The sequence below is a fragment of the Rhinopithecus roxellana genome, chromosome 11, assembly GCF_007565055.1.
Source record: "Rhinopithecus roxellana isolate Shanxi Qingling chromosome 11, ASM756505v1, whole genome shotgun sequence".
NCBI classification, from domain to species: Eukaryota; Metazoa; Chordata; class Mammalia; order Primates; family Cercopithecidae; genus Rhinopithecus; species Rhinopithecus roxellana.
This window is the reverse complement of record NC_044559.1, coordinates 40824928-40852790: the sequence shown is the minus strand read 5'-3', so window position 1 is coordinate 40852790 and position 27863 is coordinate 40824928. Positions and strand designations below refer to the sequence as shown.

The following is a 27863-nucleotide window of genomic DNA, read 5'->3' as shown; positions in this document are numbered from 1 at the left end:
CAGTTGTCAGTTGGTTTGAGGCTAGGGGTGTCATTTTGAAGGCAGATATTTGTCCTACGTCATACAAACAGAGAAAGTCAAAAAGAGAGAAGAATAAAAGAGACATAGGAGGAGAGGCAGTTGTCAGAGACCAGCTGCCCCAATAAAGTAATCCTGGATCCTGTACAACATCCGTTTCTGTCTTGTTTTTGGTCCCTTGAGTTCTTCATAAAAAAGTGTGTGTTCTTGCATAAGCTGATAGGTTTGTATTTGCAACCAAAGAGCCTTGATAAAATAGTGATTTACAATTTACTAAACACTTGCAGGTACGATAGTTAGCTCATTTGGGACTCACAATATCCTATGGAAATGAAGAGAGCAGTTTCTTTTACCTTGTGTAACAACTTAAGATATACAGGCCCTTGAACACTGGTAGCTGTCTTCTCAGCACCCAGTCACTACCCTGAAAGGACATCCAGGTTATCCAGGAGAGAGAGGAGGACTCAAGGAGAGGCTTTGTGAGACGAGAGACATGGAGAAAGGGGCCAGGTGAAGGAGAACTAAGGCCACCCAGGCAAACTCCCAGTGAATGTTGCTACGTGAGTAACCCCAGCCAACACAACAGAGGAGAGCAGAGCAGCTCTGTCAACCCATAGAATCATGAGAAATTATAGACTGTTGTTGTTTTAAGCCATTAACTTTTGGGACTGGCTTGTTACATAACAAGAGATACATGAAATAGATGTTAGGCAGCTTCTCCTATATCTCAAAGCTAAATAAATACAGCTTGTCTTCAGGTCTCCTAACTGATTGCAGTGATTTATTCACTGTGCTAAGATGTGACTGAAAATGAGGAAAAATAACTCAAAAGTTTTATACATGTCATTTAAATAACAGAAAACGAATTTTAGCTCAGAACACCCAGCTGTGAAATTATCCTGTCAGCATGTAAATGAATTAAAAATATATGTATGTAAATGTGGACAGGTAGGAGAGTGTTATTAAAATACTTGGTTACATGGTTACACAATGACTAAATGCTTTTCTTCTCTGTGTTGAAAGAATTTTTTTAAAAAACCTACCAAATACAGAATATACAACAATGCTCATAGCAGTATTAGTTCTAATAGCAAAACAAAAAAAGAAATAACTCAATTACCCAGTGAGAGGAAAAAGAACAAATCATGATATATTCATAAATAGTGAAAATAAGGAACTACAGTTTCATGCATGAATAAATCTCAAAAATATAAATAAAAATAAGTGAAAGAACAAAAACAACTTAATATCACTTATATAAAATCCCCAAAATACAACCCTTAGCAACATCTGTAGGAATACATATCTAATAAAAGCAAAAACGAAAACCCAGGAAACACAAAATTCAAAGTAGCAGGTTCCTTTAAGGGGAAGGAAATAGGAAACATTTGGGGAAAGGCACAGAGATGGCTCCAAACACATTGGTCATATTTCCTTTTATTTATTTATTTATTTATTTATTTATTTATTTATTTATTTATTTTTGAGATGGAGTTTCGCTCTTGTTGCCCAGGCTGGAGTGCAATGGCACAATCTTGGCTCACTGCAACCACCATCTCCCGGGTTCAAGCAATTCTCCAGCCTCAGCCTCCCGAGTAGCTGGGATTACAGGTATGCGTCACCACGCCCACATAATTTTGGTACTTTTAGTAGAGACAGGGTTTCTCCATGTTGGTCAGGTCGGTCTCGAACTCCCAACCTCAGATGATCCGCCTGCCTTGGCCTCCCAAAGTTCTGGGATTATAGGTGTGAGTCACTGCGCCTGGCTCATATTTTAAAACAACCAAAGAATCTAGCAAAGGAAAATTAGCTTGTTCCCGATATATGTGCTTATTTCTGATACACAAAAATCAATCTAGCTCCCAAATGCTTAATATTATTTTTAAATAAAAAGGACACACTATAGAGATATATACTCGCAATTACACAGAAATAATGGCAAAGCCTCCTATAATTCATAACTCATCAAAATCGATACCAAAGGAAAAATATTTATTTAAATGTAGTGCTTAAAATATTTCATTTAGGCCAGGCATGGTGGCTCATGCCTGTAATCCCAGGACGTTGGAAGCCCATGGCAGGAGGATCGCTGGAGGCCAGGAGTTTGAGACCAGCCTGGGCAACATAGCAAGAACCCATCTCTAATTTTAAAAAGCTCCCTGAAGCGCAAGGCACCAAAAAAGAAAAAATAAAATTTCATTTGGCCCCTTTTCGTTAGCTTTTTGGGACCTGCCTGTATAATACCTGTTATACTTTCCAACCAACAAAATTCCCTTTAAGCTCAGGACACAGGTGCCTGTCATTCCAAGTGAGGGCCTGGTGAGTGACCCAGACTTCCCATCAATCTGCCTGTCCTGGACAGGGTTCTCTGATAGGACCACACCGTGTGCTAAGAGACCCATACTCCTCTGGCAGAGCTGACTGCATCAGGAACAGACAGCCGACATAAAGCCAATCAGTCATGGTCTGCCACCTGCTTGCCTCTCCAGCTTTATTCCTACTGCTCTCCTTTGAGATCGATGCATTTGCTATATCTTTCCGTCACAGCACCTTCCACAATTATCAAATAATCATACGTTTATTTCCGTGACTACTCTTTGATACCTGTCTTTCCTCCTAAACTGTAAGCTCCATAAGGGTAGAAACAGGTCGGTCGGTCTTTGCTCATTATTGTGTTCTACCAACAAGCACGATTCCTGACACACAGCAGGTGTTCAGTAAGTTTTGTAACAGGAAGAAGTGTAATATTATGTCACCTTTTTTCTAAAGTTTTCTTTTTTATTTCATTAAACTTATATGGAAATACAGCCACTTTGAGCAGACCCAAAATTAAGACAAAGGAATCAAAGCTGTAAGAGAATCTCATGTATCCTCAAAGAGGAAAACACCAAAAAATACCACAATAAATCTGACAAGTTTAAGGAGTTTACAGAAACATACCTGAATGAAGCTGAATTTTTCCAATAACACCTTCTACCAACCCCAAACAAATGGGATTCCAGGCAAGAAGTAGATCAGTAGCTAAAAGGAAATAGGAAGCAGTGATGAGAAAATATTCACTAGAAAATATATTAAAACAATATCTTTAGCAGTGTATTAAAAAAAAAAATCAATGTCCCAAAAAAGTAGTATGAATATCCAAATGGAATACGTTACCATAAAGCAATTTGTGACAAAGTATTAAATGTGAGGCCTGAATAAGGCTTTGGATATAGTAAGGCTTCTGATAGTTAAGGGGAGAGCAGTAACAATCAGAAAATCTTCCCAGATAGGAAGCAGTACCTTGGCGCCCTACAGTGGAGGAACGGGGCCATTACACTACAAGAAGGCAAATGGAGGAGCTGCCTGTGGTCCTACAGCATAGAGCCAGTTCCGGATCCAAAGACAGGGCCTAAGAAATTGCCACAGAGCTGTCCACTTACTGGATCATACTCTGGAAAATACCTTTTCCCAAAGATGCTTATACCAAACAAAGAAATCCGGAAAGCAACTGCTCTTTTATATGACTTCCAGGACGAATACAATAGGAACTGTTTCCGTTTGAGTGCCTTCTATGTGCCAGGCATCTCAATCAGTGTTCCTCATCTAAACCACAGAACAGTGATTTAGGTGACAGTTTTCTCACTTCTTCCATATGAGAAATTAGATGACACAAGCTGGTTCCATTCTAGACACACAAGAGAGAAGCAAATTCATTACATGAAACAGATGCCTAAGGACAGGGTTTATTCTCTTGTGTGACCCAGACTGCAAAAGGTTATATACATGGTAATACATGTAACATTTGTGGTAGTTCAACAGATGAAGATTAGCAAGAGGGAAAACAATATTTGTCTTGGCAGAAAATTAAAACTACATTTTCATTATTATCATTTGCAGTTTATTTTAGTGAAACTTACACTTAATTTGTAACTCGCAGAGTAATTATACACTTAATAGTTTAGCCCCACAAATTCATTTGAGTTTTGACTATTGTATCTTGAATGTCTTTGTTATGATACATTCAACAGAAGGCAAAAAAAGCTAACTTGTCTTTGGCTGGATGCGATGGCTCATGCCTGTAATCCCAGCACTTTGGGAGGCTGAGGGTGGATAGCCTGAGGTCAGGAGTTCGAGACCAGAGGGCCCACATGGTGAAACCTCATCTCTACAAAACTTAGCCAGGCATGGTGGCATGTGCCTGTAGTCCCAGCTACTCAGGAGGCTGAGGTGGGAGAATGGCTTGAACCCAGGAGGTAGAGGTTGCAGTGAGCCAAGATCACACCACTGCACTCCAGCCTGGGGGACAGAGCAAGATTCTGTCTCAAAAAATAATAATAATAATTTTGAGTTAAAAATTTAGAATTTATCTAATTTTGCTAATTTGATGGCATCTGGCATCTATTGCCTAACATGATGTTTATTTCTTTTCTATTGCTGATAAGATTAAACACTTAATTATAAAATTGGCTACTTATGGCCAGGCATGGTGGCTCATGCCTGTAATCCCAGCACTTTGGAAGGCCGAGGCGGGAGGATCACCTGAGGTCAGGAGTTCAAGACCAGCCTGGCCAACATGGAGAAACCCCATCTCTACTAAAAATACAAAAATTAGCTGGGTGTGTTGGCTCACGTCTGTAATCCCAGCTACTTGGGAGGCTCAGGCACAAGAATCGCTTGAATCCGGGAAGTGGAGGTTGCTGTGAGCCAAGATTACATCACTGCACTCAACTACAGCCTGGACAACGGAGCAAGACTCTGTCTCAAAAAAAAAAAAAAAAAATGGCTGCTTATATGTCATGTCATCTTCTATGATTTTCTTGTTCATGCCTCCTAACGATTTTTCTTTATATCCCTCATTGACCTATGAGTTCCTTTCATATTAAGGACTTCAACTCTTTGACATGTTTGCAAACATTTTCAGTTTTTAATTTTTGTATCTTTTGGCTTACAAAGTTGTTCCTTAGTATCAGTTACTGTATTTACTGATTTCATCTCTGTTAGTTGTTAACTATTTAACCCTAATGCCAGTGGAATAAAGATAACCCTGATTTCTTTCCAAATAGTGAGGCAGAATCCTGTATCAGGCAGGCCATGTCTCAACATCTGCCAACACAGATGCCCCTGCTAAGGAAAGAGCTCCGGCTACCCAGAACTCTGCCACCTTGACCTCAGATGAACAGACCACAGTTGTAGGACTCTATCCCTTGGGTACCAAATAAGCTTTAGGAATACAGAAGAGGAAGGCAAAAACAGAGTTAAAGCAGTCAGGGAGAGCCATGTAGAAGAAGTGGTGCATCAAGCATAAGGACAGCAGCAAGAAAAAATAATACAGCGGATAAAAAAAGTACAAGATTTGTTCTGGTATGTGCCCCATCATTGGAAAAACACATACCAAGTACTTGCCAGGAACCAGACACTGTATCACGTTAAGATGATATAAAAATAATGAAGCAAACAGTGTAGATAACAGAAGACCAGTAGGTACACCGGAGATATGAACTGATAATGCTGGAAAAGTAAACTAAGGCCAACTGTGGAAAAACTTGAATAAACAGTAATGAGCCTGGCCAGGCACGGTGGCTCACACATGTAATCCCAGTACTTTGGGACGCCAAGGCGGGTGGATCACAGGTCAGGAGTCCGAGACCAGCCTGACCAACATGGTGAAACCCCGTCTCTACTAAAAATACAAAAATTAGCCAGGCATGGTGGTGCATGCCTGTAATCCCAGTTACTCAGGAGGCTGAGGCAGGAGAATCACTTGAACCTGGGAGGCGGAGGTTGCAGTGAGCCGAGATCACGACACTGCACTCCAGCCTGAGTGACACAGCAAGACTTCATCTCAAAAAACAAAACAAACAAACAAAAAAACAGTAATGAGCCTGAGCTTCCTAGAGACCATGGAAAGCAGATAATAAATAAAATAGGTAAAACAAGATTACAGTCAGGGATTACAACACAAGGTTGATGTAACTAAGGAAACCTTACCCAAAAGTTAAACTGTGTTTTCAATCATTTAGAAGGTCCATCGTAAGAGATACTTTTACATCAAGAACTAGTGAACACATAGACGTGTGTAGGTACCAGAAACAAAAGTTTCATGAAATAGTATTTGAAAAGAGGTGGAGATTGGGAGTAAGAAACCCACTTGGATTACTGCAAAAGTCTTGGCCTGAAATGACATGAAAGGTCATGGAGAAAAGAGCTTGAGAAAAAAAAAAAAAAGAAAAGAAAAAATAACAAAAAAAAGATTTAAAAAGAAAGAAAAAGAAAAGAGCTTAGGGAGTAAGCTGGTAGTGGGTGAAGAATCCACAGGAGAAGATGAACATGAAAGTCCTCAAAAGAAGCTATGTGGAGGACAGGGAGAGGGCAAATCAAAGATGACACTGAGACACCTGTTCTCTCCTGAGTGGGAATGGATGAGGGTATGAGTGAGAAGAGCAAGAGGAAGCATGGCAGAAAGGATGCGGCACACTGCAGCTGAGAGGAAGGGCTAATGAGAACCTCCTCATTCAATACCCTTTTCCATCTTTGGCACTGTGAACCATGTAAATGCATCATCCAGTCAAGAAAATAACACTTCAACTTAAAAAAAAAACTATAAAAAAAGTCTGTGTTGTAGTCTAATTACTAAAAACAATAGTCATTAGTAGTCCAGAATGAAAACCAGTTAAACCCATAAGACTGAGTTCATGATGAGACGATCAAGAAGAAACAACTGGATTTAACAACAAGAGGAGGGACTAGGCTCAGTGGCTCATGCCTATAATCCCAGCATTTTAGGAGGCTGAGGCAGGAAGATTACTTGAGGTCAGGGGTTTGAGACCAGCTTGGGCAACACAGCAATATCCCCTCTCTCTACAAAATATTAGCCAGGTGTGGTGGCATGCACCTGTAGTCCCAGCTACTCAGGAGGCTGAGGCAGGAGGATCACTTGAGCCCAGGAATTTGAGGCTGCAGGGAGCTCTGATGGTGCCACTGCACTCTAGCCTGGGGGACAGAGCGAGACTCCATCTCAAAAAAACAAAAAAACAAAAACAAGAAAGAGATAAAATGTTGAATAAGGAAAAGAAGACAGGTGGACAAAAAAAAGCTACAGGTATAAAAGTTAACCTTGGAAAGGAAAGAAGATACTATCTGTTTCTTCTAAGTCTGGAAGAAAAGATGAAAGTCTAAACATAGAAATGGAGAAGAGAAGCAGATGAGTGTATCCTGTGCCCTTGACTCAGTAAAAACAGGAGTCAAAGTCGTCTTTGTTTTAGCAAGGGGAAGGACGGAGGAGTAATGGGGCACTGGAGGCTAGGTGTGGGAAAGGAATTTGGAAAGTCAATTTGCAAGTGTTCTATGTGCGCTTAAAATGTATGTATATTTTTAAATTCAGTGTTGTCAAGAAAAAGGGGGGGAGTCAATCCATTAGTGGGTCATCAAATCAATTTCGTATAAAGAGATCAGCATTAATAGCACTAAAACAGAAGAGAAGAGAAAACAAAACCACAGTGTTAAGGAGAAATATTTAATGAAACTTTGGTTTCTGGCACAACCTTGTGAATTTTGTCCAACTCCTCTACGTACTTGCTAATTTTTCTGACTGCTTCACCTGTTAGTTTTTCAGAGAGGTCTTACTTTTTAAGATCTCACGCTTTATTTTCTTCCTTATTTGTATATCTTTCAGGATTATTATATTTTCCTGGTGAACTGCTCTGCTTATCAGGATGTAATAACTGGTTTTATCTCAAATAATACTTTTTGCCCTAAAGTCTAGTTGGTATAACATTAATATTGTGAAAGAAACACATTAGGCATTAAAAAAGGGATAAATATGAATATTGCTAACTACCAGTCCAACTCCCACAGCCTTGGGAATAAAGTCCAAATTCCTTGGAAAGGCTTGTGAGACCCTGCATGGGCTAGTCCTCTCCATCCCCCTCCTGCCCCCCACCCCCGGCAACCTAGCCTTCAGTCATCCTGAACTATGTGCAGCCTGGGCCTGGAATGTGACTCCCCACCCACTTCTGCCTGCCCTTCATTCCAGACTTAGAACAAGGGTCAGTCCTCTTCCCGGACACATTCCCCACTCCACCCACACCCAGCAGAGCTGACCAGACTCTCTCATGTGGATCCCCTAAACCCTGCGCATATTCCCATCACGGCACCTTACTTTGGTTTAGTCCATATGTCATTACTGACTTGCCTGTCTCCTTGACTGAACAGCAATTCATCAGGAAGAGGAAGCTCATTTAGACCTTGTCTCCTCGAGCTTCTGTTCCCAGCACATGGTACACAGAAAGCTCCCAAATGGGTGGGTAAACATATGATGTAGAAAGTGGAGGCAAGTTTAAATGAGATAATTTGCACAGAATCATGCTGGAAGGATTTACTACTTAAAGTGGCAAAAGATAAAAGTCATCACAGAATCAAGTTGGAAGGATTTACTATTTATGGTGGCAAAAGTAAAGTCATCTCATCTGGGTTATTTGAGACAAAGACATTAAGGCTGGCATAGGTAAAGTAACTGCCCAACACTGCACAGCTTGTTAACATCAAAACACTTTCCCACTCTCAGACTAGGGCTCTTTTTTTTTTTTTTTTTTCCAGATGGAGTTTTGTTCTTGTCGCCCAGGCTGGAGTGTAATGGCGCAATCTCGGCTCACTGCAACCTCCACCTCCCAGGTTCAAGCAATTCTCTTGCCTCAATCTCCCAAGTAGCTGGGATTACAGGCATGCGCCACCAGTTTGGTCATATTGGTCAGACTGGTCTCAAACTCCCAGGCTCAGGTGACCCACCCACCTCGGCCTCTCAAAGTGCTGGGATTACAGGCGTGAGCTACCACACCCAGTCAGACCAGAGTTCTTTCTAACACTATAAGTTTCCCTACCAAATTCTCTCTGGTGCAATCCTCTCATATTTGTATGGGGCTTTCAGCTCAGGACTATTATCCCAAGTACTCCAAAATGCCTTTTTTTTTCACCAAGTGCTATTGGTTGTATCTCCCCAATAACTGATGAATCTTTCACTTCTCTTGACCCCTACTGCTACTATCCTTGCCCAGGGACAAGACCTTCACCATCTGAATCATTTAAAAAGCTGCTGTCTGGCCAGGCGCAGTGGCTCATGCCTGTAATCCCAGCACTTTGGGAGGCCGAGGCAGGTGGATCATGAGGTCAGGAGTTCAAGACCAGCCTGGCCAAGATGGTGAAACCCTGTCTCTATTAAAAATACAAAAAAAAATTCACCAGGCGTGGTGGTGAGCACCTGTAATCCCAGCTACTCGGGAGACTGAAGCAGAGAATTGCTTGAATCCAGGAGGCAGAGGTTGCAGTGAGCTGAGATCACGCCACTGCACTCCAGCCTGGGCAACAGAGCGAAACTCTGTCTCAAAAAATAAATACACAAAATAAAAAATAAAAAGCTGTTGTCAGGCCAGGCGCGGTGGCTCATGCCTATAATCCCAGCACTTTGGGAGGCTAAGGAGGACAGATCACTTGAGGTCAGGAGTTCGAGACCAGTCTGGTCAACACGGTAAAACCCCATCTCTACTAAAAATACAAAAATTAGCCGGCCGTGGTGGCGGGCACCTATACTCCCAGCTACTTGGGAGGCCCAGGTGGGAGAATCGCTTGAACCTGAGAGGCAGAGGTTGCAGTGAGCTGAGATCTCACTAATGCACTCCAGCCTGGGCAACATAGTGAGACTCCGTCTCAAAAAATAATAATAATAAATAAAAACAAAAAGCTGTTGTTGGCCTCTAGCAGGCTGCTTAACATATAACAGACACTCAAATGTCTACTGAAGGCAAAGAAGACTCTAAATAGTTTGGTACTGCTGGCCATGCAGAATAAGACAGGGAGCAGGAAGAATGAGGCTGAAGAACTAAACAGGAACCCACTCAGTGGGACAACAGGTAGTAAAATCAGGAGCCGCCTCCTCCAGCAGGGCAGATTTGGATTTGAGATAGAACACAGGACAAATGTGTAGAGGATGAACCTGAAGGGGCCTGAAGCCAGAGAGTCAGGTTACAGGTAAGAATGTGCAAGGACTGGGGCTGACTGTAGAACTGGAAAGCTGGACAGAATTCAGCTACTTGGATGTGCTATAGATGCAGTCTGCATTTGGTGTGCTGGGTGAAGAATCCTCACTCTACTACAGTCTTTGAATCCCTCTCACCTTCAGTTTCCTCCTTTGTAAACAGAGTTTCATCTAACTTAGCCGGACACCTGTAGTCCCAGGTTTTCATGAGGATTACACGCATTATGTGAAAAGTGCCCAGCATCTGTCACATAATAAATGTTAATAACGTTCACCTCAAGTTGAGAAACGTGTATGTATTTAAAACTCCGGGCTCCTACCATTCAGTAACCTCTCCATAATTTTTTTTAGGGTCTTCATATGGCTTAAAATAAAAACGTATGGGGCCAGGCACAGTGGCTCATGCCTATAATCCCAGCACTTTGGGAGGCCGAGGCAGGTGGATGATGAGGTCATGAGTTCAAGACCAGCCTGGCCAACATGGTGAAACCCTGTCTCTATTAAAAACACAAAAATTGGCCGGGCGCGGTGTCTCAAGCCTGTAATCCCAGCACTTTGGGAGGCCGAGATGGGCGGATCACGAGGTCAGGAGATCGAGACCATCCTGGCTAACACGGTGAAACCCCGTCTCTACTAAAAAAAAAACTACAAAAAAAAACTAGCCGGGCGACGTGGCGGCGCCTGTAGTCCGAGCTACTCGGGAGGCTGAGACAGGAGAATGGCGTGAACCCGGGAGGCGGAGCTTGCAGTGAGCTGAGATCCGGTCACAGCACTCCAGCCTGGGTGACAGAGCGAGACTCCGTCTCAAAAAAAAAAAAAAAAAAAAAAACACAAAAATTAGCTGGGTGTGGTGGTGGGTGCCTGTAATTCCAGGCACGGGAGGCTGAGGCAGGAGAATCACTTCAAACCGGAAGGCGGAGGTTGCAAGGAGCCAAGATGGCGCCACTGCACCCCAGCCTGGGCGACAGAGCGAAACTCCGTCTCAAAAAAAAAAAAAAAAAGAAAGAAAAAAGTATGAAAGAAAAAACCCAACTTCAATACATTTTTCAATTACTAAACCTCACGGTAGAACCATAATTTCTGAATGCCTTCTCAGAGTAATAAATGCTTCATGGAAATACCTTAATGCCTAGATATGCCCCAGAATTCTATTTTCTCAGAATGGGAAACATTACCTGCAGTTGTGATACAGCATAAAACTGGGCATCCAGCATCCAGCCCCAATAACCAAATTCTGGTTCAAATGGTAAATCAAGCATGACTGCAAACTTCCTCCCCCGCCCCAAACCCACTACATACACATGAGAGATGGAGAATCTAGAAAAGGCAGAAATCTCAAGGGAGGTAAAAACATGCTTGGGAAAGACATGGATACTGGTAAACTCCAGTTCCATATGTGAGTAAGTATGAGGTCCTAAGGCTGGGGAAACTACAGAAGAATATAAATAGAAAGTGTAACTTTTAATGAGCAACAGAAAGATACCTGACAAAATTTCAGTCATCCAATAGAAAAGAGGGGGAAAATGGCAGGAGCAATACAAATAAAGAAAGCATAATAAATGGAAAACATAAATAAAAGGTAGAAATAACTTCTAATACATTTTATAGTTACAATAAATGTAAACAGTTTCAACTAACCAATGAAAAGACAGACTATTGGCTGGGTGTGGTAGCTCACACCTGTAAACCAACACTTTGGGAGGCTGAGATAGGCAGATTGCTTGAGCCCAGGAGTTCAAGACCAGTCTGGGCAACATGGTGAAACACCATTTCTACAAAAAATACAAAAAATTAGCCAGGCACCTGTAGTTCCAGCCACCCAGGAGGCTAAAGTGGGAGTATCACCTGAGCCCAGGAGGTCAGGGATACAGTGACCCATGATCACGCCACTGCACTCTGGCCTGGGTGACAAAGTGAGACCCTATCTCAAAAAAAAAATTAAAGAAATAAAGACAAACGATTGAGTCTGAACCCCTCTATCAGTTTATTTAATTATATGGCAATTTACAGTTTACCACTATACACCTGCAGTCCAGCATAACAGGCACTCATTCAATAGTTATTGAACAAAATTTTTAAAAAGCATCAGAGTAAAAATAAATTTTTCCTCCCAATTGCTTATTTTCATTGACGTGTAATAAGAATACCATCTTAAGTTTTTATTGTTTTTGAAGTTAGCCCCAAAATATCAGTCTTTGCTATGCAGGCACTTTTATTTATGTATTTATTTTCTTCTTTTATACAAACCAGGAATGAGCTTGGATTTTTAATTTCAGGTGCTTTTAATAACAAACGCATTTATCTTTCAATAAATATAATACATGATGAGAATATGGTTTCTTAAAATGAAAGACTCACCTAAAACTTCTGGGCAATATATTTTTTTTCCCTTGAGACAAGGTCTCACTCTGTTACCCAGACTGAAGTGTAGTAGCTTGATCACAACTAACTGTAGCCTCCAACTCCTGAACTCAATCGATCCTCTCACCTCAGCCTCCCAAGGAGCTGGGAATACAGGCACACACCATGATGTTTGGCTCATTTTTTTTTTTTTTTTTAGTAGGGATAAGGTCTATCTGCATTGCCCAGGCTGATCTCAAACTCCTGGACTCAAGTGATCCTCCCGCATCAGCCTCCCAAAATGCTGGGATTACAGGCATGAGCCACCATGCCTGGCCTGGGCAATTTAAATTATCTTGAAATCTTTATATTATCCTGAAAACTCTAGCAGGTGCACATAACTTCTCATACTAATATAGAGATAAGAGACACAAGACGATAGAGGAAGTCCTGAAGCAGGTACTGTAATTGACACAAGAAGGGAGACTATGTGTGTTGTGTCGAGCTGCTCTGACTTTGCTGCCTGGTATAGCGCCTGGCATACAGCTGAGACTTCAAAATGTGGGTATGTATTTAAAATCTGTGGTTCTTCACTAAAGAAATAAAACAAGTTGGCATTAAAGAGTCTGTCTGTACAGAGGACATGTGTAGATAGTATTAGTCCAGGCATAAGCAGCAATTGCCCTCAGTAGTGGATATCCTACTGACCACATTAATGGCTACTCTGGGGACAGAAAGCACTGGAATGGCAGAGAAAATGGCCAGCAGACTCATACTATCCTTCTGCAAAGAATAACCATGTAACTGATCTAATCCAACAAATGTATTGTTTTCTGATCTTTCCTTCAGAAGGTATACTCTAATGTGGCATACAAATTCAAAAAAAAATGTTAAATTCACAAATTGTAAAAGCTAAGATCATCAACGTTATCTATAAGGAAGGGTTGCTTATAAGAGTATAGCATTTTTGAAATAATCCCAAATTTTAGTGAATTAATAATGTAACATACACCCGAAACCAATAAGTATTTGCAATAAGCTCATTGTTTGACCCATCAGGTCAACATTTCCACTCTTATTGCAGATCCATTTGGCAGTACATGGCTTCTATTTTCATATGCCCTCCTCTTCCTGGTACACAGAAAACAACTGATTAAGTACTGTGTGCCTGCACAGAGCATGAGTCACTCATTCCAAGATGGAAGAATGAAAGCACTCCCTCGGCCCAAGAACAAGCCTGGGTTTTAAAGCACAGCTGCTGAAGCTTATAGGCACTTTCACTCTGTCTTAAAAGAAAAAAAAAAAAAAAAAGGTATCAGGGTATGTATAAATAATCAGACCCATATTTCATTTCCTGCTAAAGACAAAGGATATTACTGCTCTAAAAAGACAATCACCAACACAAAATCAAACGGATGAGGAAAAGGGTTTTAGAATGAGAAACTAAAAGCTCCCATTGTTAGCTCATCTATGCTTTAATTCTCAGAATTTAATTAGGCCAGGAAAACAGGTTAAGGAATAATTTGATTCAGGTGCTATCTTACAAATGCAAAGTTTGATACACATTTCCTTGAACTCTCTAACGGTAATTATTCTCCAGCATTCCACAAGCTAAAGAGCTAATCCAATTTAGAAGGTCTAGCAGCTGGTGATTCCCCAGTCTTAAATCTAACTCAGTGGTTATCAGTGCTGGCTGCTCATTATCATCATCTAAGAGCTTGATAGTACTAATCCCTGAGCATCAGAGATGGTCTCAATTGATTAGGGCAGGGCCCTGGAATAGGTATTCTTTAAATCTCCCTCTGGTGATTCTAATGTACAGCCAGCTTGAGAATCACTAGTGCAAATGATTATAGGTCACTGGGAAGGACGTGTATTAGTAACTTGGTCTTATCAGTCTGACTGAAAGATGATACCTGTAGCACATACAACTTTAAACTCTCATGTAATAAAGTAATATAAACTGCATAAAGATCGCATAATATAGGGAGGTGGCATAAAAGATGGTCTAAACTAGCAGAAGGAAATACACTTCAAAAAGTAACCACAAGAATATTTAAAAGATTAGAGATACCACCTAGAAAAGAAACTTAATTTCCAGGCCAGGCACATCAGCTCATATCTGTAATCCCAGCACTTTGGACGGCCCAGAGAGGAGGATCACTTGAGCCCAGGGGTTTGAGACCAGCCTGGACAATATAGCAAGACTCTGTCTCTATAAAAAATAAAAAATAAAAAAAAACATTCGCCAGGTGTGGTGCTGTCCACCTGTAATCCTAGTTACTCAGGAGGCTGAGGCGGGAGGATTACCCAAGCCCAGGAGTTCAAGGCTGCAGTGGGCTATCCCACATTCCAGCCTGGGTGACAGAGCAAGACCCTGTCTCTAAAAAAAACAAAAATTTCTAGACATTTTTATTTAAAAAGGGATCTAATTACAGCACAGCAAGGCACAAGTTTTGATCATCATGAAGGAAATTAGAAATTGGTTCTTAAACTCTACAATATCCAAACACAAAATTGTTGATTCTCTATACGAAGCATAAAGTCCTAACTGTCGCATCTCAAGAAAAGACCCAAAGCAACTCAAAAAAGAACAGAGGACAACTAAAGAAAAGGACTTTCATGAAAGGTCACACAATGTAATTAGGACATTTCAGCCTAGGAGGACCTGATGGAAATGAACACAATTATGAAAGATATCAACTTAACGGTATACCACTTAATAGCAGTATAGGAAACCTACACATTTAAAAATCATGGTTTGGGCTGGGTGCAGTGGCTCATGCCTGTAATCCGAGAACTTTGGGAGGTTGAGCAGGAGGACTGCTTGAAGCCAGGAGTTCAAGACTAACCTGGCCAACATAGTGAGACCCGTCTCTATTACTCAAAAAAAAAGAAAAGTCATGGTTTGGGAATGAAAAAGGAAGTAGAGCTTATATTACAACTTTCCAAACTCATTACCTTAAGAATCTGACAGTAACAACCACCTCAAACAAAGATTAGATAAATCCCTGGGTGATGCATTCATAACGCATCACCCAAGAAATATAGCAATGTGTTGCGATATACCCCTCACCTTTTGCTGTCCCCAAAACTGTCTTTTGATATCACTTTCAAAAACAGGATTTTGAGAGCTAAATCAAAGCACAGATGAGCTAAGAATCGGTATTTTCCTTTCCTCATGTTAGAGCTATTAACAGAGAAGCATAAAATTAGCACTTCCTTCATTAAATAGATGTAACCTTTCTACCAGTTGGTGTTTAAATAATTTCCTGGCCGGGCACGGTGGCTCAAGCCTGTAATCCCAGCACTCTGGGAGGCCGAGGCGGGCAGATCACAAGGTTTGGAGTTCGAGACCAGCCTGACCAACATGGTGAAACCCCATCTCTACTAAAAATACAAAAATTAGCCAGGCGTGGTGGTGCATGCCTGTAATCCCAGCTACTTGGGAGGCTGAGGCAGGAGAATCGCTTGAACCCGGGAGGCAGAGGTTGCAGCGAGCCAAGATCACACTACTGCACTCCAGCCTGGGCAACAGAGCGAGACTCCATCTCAAAAAAAAAAAAAAAAAAAAAAATTTCCTATCTTTTCCTGAAACTGTTTTTCAAAATTTATTTACTCTATCCCATCTACAATTGTTTGTACAGTCATTATACCACAAGTCCTCACCAACAGAAAGCTACCTTCAAACCTGATCAGGTCTAGGATTTGCCATTTTACTTGACCTCAAATGAGCTCTATGTTACAGCTCCATCAGGGTATCTGCCTCTATAGAATGTGTGTCTCTCCTCCATCAGGCCACATCCTCTGCCAGGATGGGGATGGTGTTTTAAGTATCTTTTTACTTTGGCATATGCCTAGCAGACAGGTCTTCAATAACTGTTTGTAAAAGGATTAAACGACTTCAAAGAATTTTTTTTTTTTTTTTTTTGAGATAGAGCTTCGCTCTTGTTGCCCAGGCTGGAGTGCAATGGTGCCATCTCGGCTCACTGCAACCTCCGCCTCCCGGGTTCAAGCGATCCTCCTGCCTCAGTCTCCCGAGTAGCTGGATTACAGGCGCTCACCACCACGTCTGGCTAATTTCTGTATTTCCAGTAGAGACCGGATTTCACCATGTTGGCCAGGCAGGTCTCAAACTACTGACCTCAGGTGATCTGCCCACCTCAGCCTCCCAAAGTGGCTGGGATTACAGGCATAAGCCACTGCGCCCGGCCCACAGAATTTTAGGCGATATAATTTGTTAGGAGAAATAAACATAATACTAAATTAGTTAGATGTTGGGGGGTGAGGGCTGCTTCTTCAAGAAAAGTATTTGGAAGGTGCAAATGGGAGTAAATGACACAGCTACACAGATGAATTCTGGAAGTCCCTGCCTAGAAAAGAGACTGTTACTCTTCTAAACTCCTAGGTCCACCCAACACAGTTGCTCCCTGGGAGGACATTCTTTAAGCCGGAAATAGGAGAATGTTTATATCTGGTATAAAAACAATGTATAATGATACTGCGAAACACCAATATTATACCTGCGAATTACTAAAATTGAGAGCATTATGGGATGTTTTTAATTTCCTAACATTTCAGTTAGATAACTGCTTCAAATCATCCATATTGACATTGCAGAAATTGTGAAATTTGAAATTCAGTGTTAACTTCAAAGTGAAAAGCTGTTTCAAAGAATGAGATTCATAAAGAAAATTGCCTCAGTATTTTAAAGTATCCCACTATCAAGTTTAAAAAATGCAAGGGTAGGCCGGGCGCGGTGGCTCAAGCCTGTAATCCCAGCACTTTGGGAGGCCGAGACGGGCGGATCACGAGGTCAGGAGATCGAGACCATCCTGGCTAACACGGTGAAACCCTGTCTCTACTAAAAACTACAAAAAACTAGCCGGGCGACGTGGCGGCGCCTGTAGTCCCAGCTACTCGGGAGGCTGAGACAGGAAAATGGCCTGAACCCGGGAGGCGGAGCTTGTAGTGAGCTGAGATCCGGCCACAGCACTCCAGCCTGGGTGACAGAGCGAGACTCCGTCTCAAAAAAAAAAAAAAAAAAAAAAAAAAAAGAAAAAACGCAAGGGTAAACTTGAAGGAACCTGAAATTAAAATAAAATAACTTAAATGAAAAAAAAATCAGGGAACACTGACCTAAAATCAACCTGTATTTCAGACTTACCAAAGCAAGAATGTGTGGATGCTATTTTGTGAATGAAAGCAGATCCCTTAAGAGTCTCCAACAACCAGAAAATGAGTCATCCTAAAAACATGTGATTTAATTAAGATACCACCAGTAAGTCTTGTGAAGGTACTGTAATGCTGAATGTTCAGTGTTCATCCTCACTTTACAAATATTATTTATACATTATCACTTAATGTGTTATCAATAGCTACCGATAACCTTTAACAATCATTATTTCCCTACGTTGTTAAACATACTGACTCAAACGTTCTCCCCAGCTCAATTATGGGCAGCTGACACATAATGACTATGACTTACATCAGCTAAGGACTTAGACTGACGAGAGGCTCTGTGACATTGCTGCTACTTCTCAAACCTCTGTTTGCAAAGGTAGATTTTTTTTTTTTTTTTTGAGACGGAGTCTCGCTCTGTTGCCCGGGCTGGAGTGCAGTGGCCAGATCTCAGCTCACTGCAAGCTCCGCCTCCCAGGTTTATGCCATTCTCCTGCCTCAGCCTCCCAAGTAGCTGGGACTACAGGCGCCCGCCACCTCGCCCGGCTAGTTTTTTGTATTTTTTTAGTAGAGACGGGGTTTCACCATGTTAGCCAGGATGGTCTCGATCTCCTGACCTTGTGATCTACCCATCTCGGCCTCCCAAAGTGCTGGGATTACAGGCTTGAGCCACCGTGCCCGGCCGCAAAGGTAGATTTTTAAAGGTTATGTTTTAAAATATATTTGAACAGGAATAGAACCGTTTACAAAAAGACACACAAAGAGGTAGTAATACAGTTTGTAAAGTTCTAATGCATTTAATTCCCCATAAAACCATGCCAAAACAAGGTTGGACTATGCTTCTGAGAATGTCTTGAATCAACAGCAGATTGATTCTGCTACTGGGTGCAGTGGCTCATGCCTGTAATCCGAGAACTTTGGGAAGTTGAGCAGGAGGACTGCTTGAAGCCAGGAGTTCAAGACTAACCTGGCCAACATAGTGAGACCCCGTCTCTATTATTTAAAAAAAAACGAAAAATCATGGTTTGGGAACGAAAAAGGAAGTACAGCTTAAATTACAACTTTCCAAACTCATTACCTTAAGAACCTGAGAGTAACAACCACCTCAAACAAAGATTAGATAAATCTTTGGGTGATGCATTCATAATGCACCCAAGAAACATGGCAATGTGTTGCGATATACCCCAAACTAGTTTGATCAAACTAGTTTGATTTTCCAGTAGTCCAGTATTATCTGCAAATACATGAACAAATTCCATCATAAAAATTCCATCACTAAAATTAGCAACAACAACCTTCTCTGCACAAGGGCCGGTTTGGAAAAAATAAAGAAGTCTATGGGTCCCATTTATTTTTATTCAGAAAGAAAATAAATTTAATGAATTCCACAGGCTTAAGAGTGAAATTCCTACTTCACTGAATAAAATGACAGTGAGAAATTTGCACGACTTTTTTAGGTGGCAAGAGCAGTGTGTTCTAGTCTTTTGTTCTTAGATTCTCCCTTTAAACTTCCCTACAACCCCTTTGCTGCTCAAACTATACAAGGTAGACCAGGGACTAGAATTATTTCAATTCATTCAATACAACTTTCGCAGAAAACCTGCTATGGGCCAGGTGATGAGTCTCATCCTCTTTCTCCATGCCAGGGGGGTGTTTAGGCCAGGCAAGTGGGACAAGCGGGGACCTGAACCAATGCAGCCAGGTTCCCCAAAGACCAAGCTGTAAGTGCACCTTAGTTTCTGGCACCTTCACAATCTACTTAAAAAAAAAAAAAAAAAAAAAAAACTTGATACTACCTCTTCTCTAAAGCATGCCTTTGGCAAGTCTTGGCCAGGGCCTGGCCAAAACACAAGTGTCTAGGAACCAGTGATTCTACAAAGGCTCTCCCTTCTTTGAAGGTAGTTTTGCCCTACAGGCTTCTCCTCCATTTCACCTCTGCTGTGCATGCTCTGAAAGGATGTCTATGAAACTGGATCTAGCACTGGTGAAAAGCTACACTGAGAAAGGCTTCAGGTTGCTCATTCCTGGAGGAAATAGTTCCCAATGAGTAACATATCAATGTTTCTGCTCAAAGATCTACCCTGTATCTATTCCCTTCCCAAACTGCAGATGTTCCAAAAACTTAAGAAGAGAAACCTGATCAACTGACCGTACCTGGAAAAACTACTACTAGTCAATTCATTACATAACAACATTCCCTGTAACTATATGAATTTTGCAAGAAAGTCAGTGCAGGCATAGGGTCAATGAACAAACCAGTTATCACATTATTAGCCTTTTCTTTCTACATAGCGCCTTCCTCAATGTGCTCGCTTTGACATTTGAGAGGCTATTTAATTCTCTATACAGGCTGCACTATAATGATTAGGATAGCTAAAGATACATTTCAGCTATTAACCATGAAAATATAAATCCTAACACTTTCTAGTCAAGAAGGTAGAAAGGTTCATAAAACGTTTTTGTCAATACTGAGGAAAACCTGGTTTTACAGTCAAACACTGGGTTAGAGCCTGGCTCTCCCTCTGTGAACTTGGTCAAATTACTTCTCTGTGCCTGTTTCCTCATCTGTAAAATGAGGATAATAATGAAACCCTCCTCCCAAGGTTTACTGTGGAGATGAAATGAAATAATACATGTAAACGTCATGGAACAATGTCTGGCTCAGAAAAGTACTCAGCTGCAGCTGGAATTACAGGCCCGTTGCGGTGGCTCACACCTGTAATCCCAGCACTTTTGGGAGGCCGAGGCGGGCGGATCACCTGAGGTCAGGAGTTCAAGACCAACCTGGCCAATATGGCAAAACCCCATCTCTACTAAAAATACAAAAATTAGCCAGGCATGGTGGCAGTCGCCAGTTCCTAGCTACTCAGGAGGCTGAGGCAGAGGGAATTGCTTGAACCTGGGAGGCAGAGATTGCAGTGAGCCGAGATCATGCCATTGTACTCCAGCAACAGAGCAACAGAGCAAAACTCCGTCTCAAAAAAAAAAAAAAAAAAAAGAAAAGAAAACTGCTCAAGAAATAAAAGCTGTTATTATTAGCTACTCAATCTCAGGTAATGATGTAGACAACAAAATACACACAAAAACCTCCCTCAATCTGTAAAACCTGATCCCAAAAATTGTCAGTCACCTTAGAAAGACCTTGTCCTCCTGCCAGGCATGGTGGCTCACGCCTGCAATTCCAGCACTTTGGGAGGCCGAGGCAGGTGGAATGCCTGAGCTCAGAAGTTCGAGACCAGTGTAGGCAATGAGGTGAAACACTGTCTCTACTAAAAATACAAAAACTTGGCCGGGCGTGGTGGCAGGCACCTGTAGTCCCAGCTACTCAGGAGGCTGCAGCACGAGAATCGCTTGAAACCTGGAGGCCGAGGTTGCAGTGGGCAAAGATCATGCCACAACACTCCAGCCTGGGCGACAGAGCAAGACTCTCTACACACACACACACACACACACACACACACACACACACACACACACACACAAAACCACTTGTCTTCTTTTATTTAAGCCAAAAATGGGTTGGGGGGTGAAAACTTGGTAAAGATAAGTCTTTTCTACCTTCAAATGGGAAATAAATGTACAGTCATACAAATATGTACAAGCATAAAAATAAACATACAGATCTATTCAATCCAACTGTTAGCCTGTCAGCAATATAAAATATGGAGTAAAAAGTAGTACGAGATATAAAACTAGTAACCCATTATAAAAACTGAAGACTAAATACACTAAGAAAAAAACTGGTTATTCAACAACAAAAATGATTAGAAAGATTTTGTAAACATATTTAATATGTAATTTAAAGTGCCCTATTACATTTTGTCATGGTAATTTGCAAATTTTTAGTAAACACAATTTTTTTTTCTGAGACAGTCTCACTCTGTTGCCCAGGCTAGTGTACAGTGGCGCCATCTCAGCTCACTGCAACCTCTGCCTCCCGGGTTCAAGCGATTCTCGTGCCTCAGTCTCCCGAGTAGTTGGGATTACAGGCCCGCCACCACACCCAGCTAATTTTTGTATTTTCAGTAGAGACAGGGTTTTACCATGTTGGCCAGGCTGGTCTTGAACTCCTGACCTCAGGTGATCCATCCACCTCGGCTTTCCAAAGTGCTGGAATTACAGGCGTGAGCCATCACGCCTCGCCATAAACATAATTTTTTAAAAAGATAAAGTTCAAAATCCTTTTTTTCTTTAAGTCAATACCAAATGCTACAAAACTCCAAATAAACAGAATCATTTCAAAAAAATGATTCTTCAAAAAAAAATTCCAGGTGGATTTCAATTCCATAATTATGATTTCTCATTCAAAAAAGTTAACTTCATATGACATAGTAAAAATAATTTCATTATCAAAAATTAACTCTGAGAAGAACAGAAAAATTTTTTAATGTTTTTGTGAATTCTAACTAATACCTAGTACTCCTCTAAAAAAAAATGTTCAGGCTGGGCACAGTGGCTCACACTTGTAATCCCAACACTTTGGGAGGCCGAGGCAGGCGGACCACAAGGTCGAGAGATCGAGAGCATCCTGGCCAACATGGTAAAACCCCATCTCTACCAAAAATACAAAAAATTACCCAGGCATGGTGGTACGTGCCTAAAGTCCCAGCTACCGGGGAGGCTGAGGCAGGAGAACTGCTTGAACCTGGGAGGCAGAGGTTGCAGTGAGCCAAGATCACGCCACTGCACTCCAGCCTGGCAACAGAGCGAGACTCCATCTCAGAAAGAAAAAGTTCACTGGCATTCATCAATTACAGTATCACCTTTCCATATATAGTTTCTAAGTTTATGAATGTTATGTGTATGACAGATGCTTTGAGATCTCTTGGTCACTCAGTCTCAGAACAGAATGTGAATTATTATATAATTTACACACAGCTATAAATTATGTAATACTGTCATATCAGACAAAGCCACAAGGACTAGGGGAAGCAATTTTAAGACCGAGATAAGACCATATTACCATTCCCCTAAAGTGGATTGTATTATATTTCTTTTTAAGTCTTTAAATTACAATTCTTATCCTGAGATATTAGACTCTACTCTCAGAAGATTACTGAATGTTTACACAGTGCTTTATCATCTTCCCTGTAGAAAATAAAATAACCAGGGCGGGCCCGGTGGCTCACGCCTGTAATCCCAGCACCTTGGGAGGCCAGGGCAGGTGGATCACCTGAGGTCAGGAGTCCGAGACCAGCCTGGCCAACATGGCAAAACCCTGTCTCTAGTAAAAATACAAAAACTTGCCAGGCGTGGTGACAGGCGCCTATAATCCCAGCTACTCAGGAGGCTGAGACAGGAGAATCGCTTGAACCTGGGAGGCGGAGGTTACAGTGAGCCGAGATCACGCCATTGCACTCCAGCTTGGGCAACAAGAGCAAAACTCCATCTCAAAAAAAAAAAAAGAAAAGGAAAGGAAAGAACCAAAATATTTTTCTCTGGTAGTCATTATCTTACAATAGACAAATGCATCTATCAAAAAACAGTGCTATGTATGAATACAGATTACTCACTACCCTTAAAAAAATTAGAAACACCAGAAAAAAAAAAATCCTTGGTTTTTTAGCTGGGAGAAAAAAAAACTGAAAAAGTTTAAATAATGTTAAAGAGGAAAGTAAGGAATACTACCAAAAAGATATATTAAAAGCCCAGTGTGGTGGCTCATGCCCGTAATTCCAGCACTTTGGGAGGCCACGGTGGGAGGATCACTTGAGCCCAGGAGGCCATGATCAGCCTGAGTGATATAGTGAGACTCCATCTCTACCAAAAAAAAAAAAAAAATTAACCAGGCATGGTAGCACACACCTGTAGTCCCAGCTACCTGGGGGGCTGAGGTGAGAGGAATAGCTTGACCCCGTGAGGTAGGGGCTACAGCAAGCCATGATCACGCCACTGCACTCCAGCCTGGGTGACAGAGCAAGACCCTGTGTCAGAAGAAAAAAAAAAAAAAAAGATAATGAGATAATGCTACAACAGATAGAAATACAATACAAGTGCTGGTGTACCTTTCCTCATATTTCTTTAACTAAATGGACAGAGATTTTCCACTCCAATTAAAATATATTCAAAACAGCCCTAAAAAGAGGCCGGGCACAGTGGGTCAAGCCTGTAATCCCAGTACTTTGGGAGGCCGAGGTGGGCAATCACCTGAGGTCAGGGGTTTGAGACCAGCCTGGCCAACATGATGAAATCCTGTCTCTATCAAAAAATACAAAAATTAGCTGGGTGATGTGGCACACACCTGTAGTCCCGGCTACTTGGGAGTCTGAGGCAGGAGAATCACTTGAATCCGGGAGGCGGAGGTTGCAGTAAGCCGAGATCACACCACCGCACTTCAGCCTGGGAGACAGAGCAAGACTCTGTCCACCGCCCGTCCGCCCCACCCCTTCCCCGTCCCCGCAAAAAAACAGGCCTAAAAAGAGCAACAAACATAACACAACATCTTATTTTTAAGGCAATGATATTACTGAGAGAGAACTTAGACTTAACTTTAATTCAGCTCAACTCAAACAAAAACGCCTTCTGTGTCCTAAGTACTCTAAAGCCTAGAGACACCAAGATGAGGAGTAAATACAGCCCTTGCCTTGGGGAACACACTGGGACTTCCCACTGGGGAAGAAGTAGGCAAACTTTTATTATATGATGATGCATAGGGTTAGAACTGAAGTGTGCACTAAGTGTAGAAAATGCCTGGAAACACTATAATAAAGGTGGCCAATAATTCTGCCCCAAGGATGAGGGGTAGCATCTGAGCTGGGTCTTACAGAATGAACTAGGTAGGAAAAGGGGATGACAGTAACAAACATTCCAGGCTAAATGAGTATTTTCATCTTAAATATCATCATTACTTATCCTTCTGATGTCTCTAGAAAAAGGAAAACTCTTGTTTCGGGTTGTTCAATAGCCACGAATGTAAAAACCACGATGCCCACAAGCTTTTTCAAGCTTACAATACTGCCCTTTTAAAAAAGAAAAGGACTTAGTCATCTATTCAGCTAAATAACCAGTAGGAAACAATGAAAGATTTTAAATGCTGTCACTACAAACAGCAGCAAAACAGAGGGGAAAAAGCAGAGGGAAAAATTCCAATAAAATAAAGAGAATGTTAAATGATTCCATATATAGAAAAAGATCTGAAAAGCACTTATTCAATTAAAATGCCATTCTTAAATAGCCATTAGTTAGAAAGGATCTTCAGTCCCGGAGAGGATAAACTATGGGAAAATCAAGTGCATGGGATTCTTTATTCCCTGGCTATCCCGAACACCTTAAGATCAAAACTGGCTGTCACTTCTGAAATATGACCTCTTCCTTCCTCTAGACATTTGGTCTACTTGGTCTGTGGCCCGCTATATTCTAAAAAGTATGATAATCTCAAGTGCAAAGGCTATAGCTACTTTACTCCCCCAAAAAAGTTTTAAATTTGCCTTCTGACATGGACTTTGGATAAACAGTAATCCAAACTGCATGGCTTCATGACAGAATCTAGGCGCAGGTTAGCCTTTATAGTTGAAGAAACTAGGGTGTAGAAAAGTTTGTTGTCAGATGAGTTGGAGACGATCTTAAGTCCCATCCAGCTCTAATAGTCTAAACTTTTAGAATCCAAGGAGTTGACTCTTTTGACAACCTAGGAATTTTGAAATCTGCTTTACTTCAAGCTGTACTGAAGCCTTACCCAAATTTGGGGGAGTGAAAGGAGAGAAGGAGAGAAAGCCAGGCAAATGGTCAAATCAGAGAAGAGAATGACAGAAGACTGGCCAAAATTAGCCTATCTACAACAACTCTATCCCAAGATCATCAAGAACTTTATCTGGGCCAAGGAGTTTATCCTCTACTCTGAAAAAGAGGAAATAAAACATAATAGCAAGAAAATACAGACAGAGCCTGGGAAAAAAATAAGTTATCCTTCACTGCTCTGGCAAAGCAACTAGTAGGCTTTCCTAAGAAAGCAGTGGGGCCTGCCCAAAAGTGTTCTGGAGGTCACAGAACTGCTCTGTGTCAGTGTCTCGACTCTAGGCTGTGACCCCGAACGAATTACTAATAACCTCTCACTCCTTTCTCCTCACCTGAAAAAGAGGATCCCACACGTGTCCTGTAAGGTTGTTGTGGGGATTGGGAATAATATATTAAAGGGCCTGTCCTTAAAAGCCATCCTATAAGTGGTACCACGCTGTGATCTGAAAAGCTCATCTGAACTTTTATCCTTTTCAATTCATATCATGTAATCCTTCTGTCTGGACTGCACATAAGAATTACAAGTCAGTCTGAAAAGCTCTGGCTCCTGCCTGAAAGAACTCTATCCTCTCACTTTTCCTTAAGTGAAAGAACCTCTGAGTGATATGGGGAAAGGATTGGAAAGCCAAAAGGGGCAGGTGCCACCCAGCCCCATCTTACAAGAAACTGGACTGTCAGCGCTCTGAGGGCAGGGACTGCTCTGTTAAAACCAAATTGCACACACATTTTCCTAAAGCAAGCTAATTGTAGACTTAAGCCTCTCCGAACAGCTTACATGACACCAAACATGGACCCACAATACATTTTGTGTCGCACAACATCAAGTCACACAAAAATCTCAAAATTATACGTTACAATACAGTTTAATTATGCTGCGGTATTAAAGCCAAAGACAAAGGCTTTAAACCGAGTGCCTATGAGGTAACCATAGTGAAGTCACACCTTTAGTAATAAGGAACCAAGAATACATGGGATGGCAACAGGGAGTGAGTGTCCAGCAGAGCCGTCGACGGAACTAGCGCAACCGCTCCAGATCCGAATTCGAACCCAGAACTTCTGGCGAAGGCCATGTAAGAACCACTCCAAGGAGAAAGAGGCCTTTAAGGCCAGGCGCACCTTGCTGGAACTTTCTGCCCGGGAGACCCCCTCCCCTCGGCCTGGGCCCCAAGCCCCAAGGGCGGCCGCGCGACGCGGTGGGAGGGACGAGGGTCGCCAGCCCCCTCTGCTCCGCATTGGGGCAGGGGCTCGGCGCTGCCCTCGGAGAAAGGCCAGGCTCCCTCCAGTCAGGGAATAATGACAGCTCGCGCGCTCGCAGCCCGCCCCGCCCCGCCTCGCCAGGCCCGCAGGCTGCTCCTCCTGCCAGGCTGAGGGGTCTGGCCGCGCCCCCTCCTCTCCCCGCCCTGGCCCGGGGCGCCCCCAGCCCACACCGCCAGCCTCACCAGGTCGGAGTTGGAGGCCGCCGTCGCGGCGGCTGCACCACAGCGCGCGCTCGCCCTGCTGCAGGATGTAGTGGTCCTTGGCTTGAAAGAGCTCCATGCCAGCCCCGCGCGCCCAGGGAGGCGGCGGCCCGCGGGCGGCGCACGGGGCTTCCTAGTCGGTCGCGGCCGCCAGAGCCCGCGCCTCGGGGAGCGGCCGGGTAGGAACGGCGCCGAGGAGCAGCAGCCGAGGGAACGCCCCAGGGCACCCGACCGGTAGGAGGAGAACGCGCCCCGGCCGCAGCGGTGGCGGCCGTAGAGGCCTCTCCCCCCGGCTCCGCCCCTTCCCCGGCTCCGCCCCGGGCCCGGCTCCTCTCCCGGAGCCCCCGGCTCCGCCTTTCAGCCTCCTCCTCTTTTCAGTTCCCTCCCGCTTCCTGCCCTTTCCTCCGCCTTCTCCTAGGTGTCTCCTCCCAGCTCCTATCCGCGGGTCTTTCCTCCTCCCTCTCCTCCTTCCGCCCACCCCTCCCGCTCTTCCCCCAGGCCCCTCCCCCGGCGCGCCCGCCTTCTTGCTGTGGCCACCGGTGGCCTCCCGGGAGCTCGGCCGAGTCGGGCTGGGCTGGCCGCCTCCCTCCGCGCGGCCTTGGGAACAGGCGCCCACCGCTGGGGCCTCCCCTCCGTGCCGGCGGGCGCTCACGCTTCACCAGGCCCTCTAAAGCCAGGCCGAGTCCTGCGATCCAGCCCCACACCCGCTCTCCCGGGGCGGCGCGGGGTACGTTCCCCGCGGGCCTGCGCTGCCTGCCCCTATCGAAACCAGGCAAGACCTCGGGGCCTGGCTACAGGGGTTCATCACCAGCCAAGCGAAGGCGTCTTGTTTTCGTATTTCCTATTAGAAGTTTGACAACTAGAGGCATTCAATAAATGCACATCAACGAGGGAGAGCATGTAACAATAGAAAACACACAAGCATTAGCAGCACAGGGCTAAAGAGCGAGGAGGAAAGGAGGAATGTACAGATGCTGCTGTTTTTCCCGAATTAAGCAGGGCGGGTTGGAGAAGACTTCACAAATGGAGCCAGTTAATGAAGCAAGCGGAAGGAATATCGTTTGGCGAGGATAAGATGAATGGAGAACCTCTTGGGGAAGGAGGAGTCTCCCCCAAACCTCCTT

General features: G+C 43.0%; 1 protein-coding gene across 2 annotated transcripts in view; it reads right to left on the bottom strand.

The window, feature by feature from the left end:
• INPP5F (inositol polyphosphate-5-phosphatase F) overlaps positions 1-27028 on the bottom strand; it is a 104404-nt gene extending 77376 nt beyond the window's left edge. The window contains exons 1-3 of one of the 2 annotated variants that reach the window (XM_030940795.1): positions 26722-26790; positions 23354-23472; positions 2959-3039 (exon numbers count right to left, since the gene is read on the bottom strand). Coding sequence is in view for 1 of the 2 variants with exons in the window: in XM_010375982.2 (XP_010374284.1) it covers positions 2959-3039; positions 26722-26818 (178 nt within the window). In the remaining variant the exon portion in view is untranslated. Of the gene's footprint in view, positions 1-2958; positions 3040-23353; positions 23473-26721 lie in introns of both variants that reach the window. The other variant, XM_010375982.2, reaches the window with a different exon arrangement.
• Positions 27029-27863: the final 835 nt, after the last annotated feature.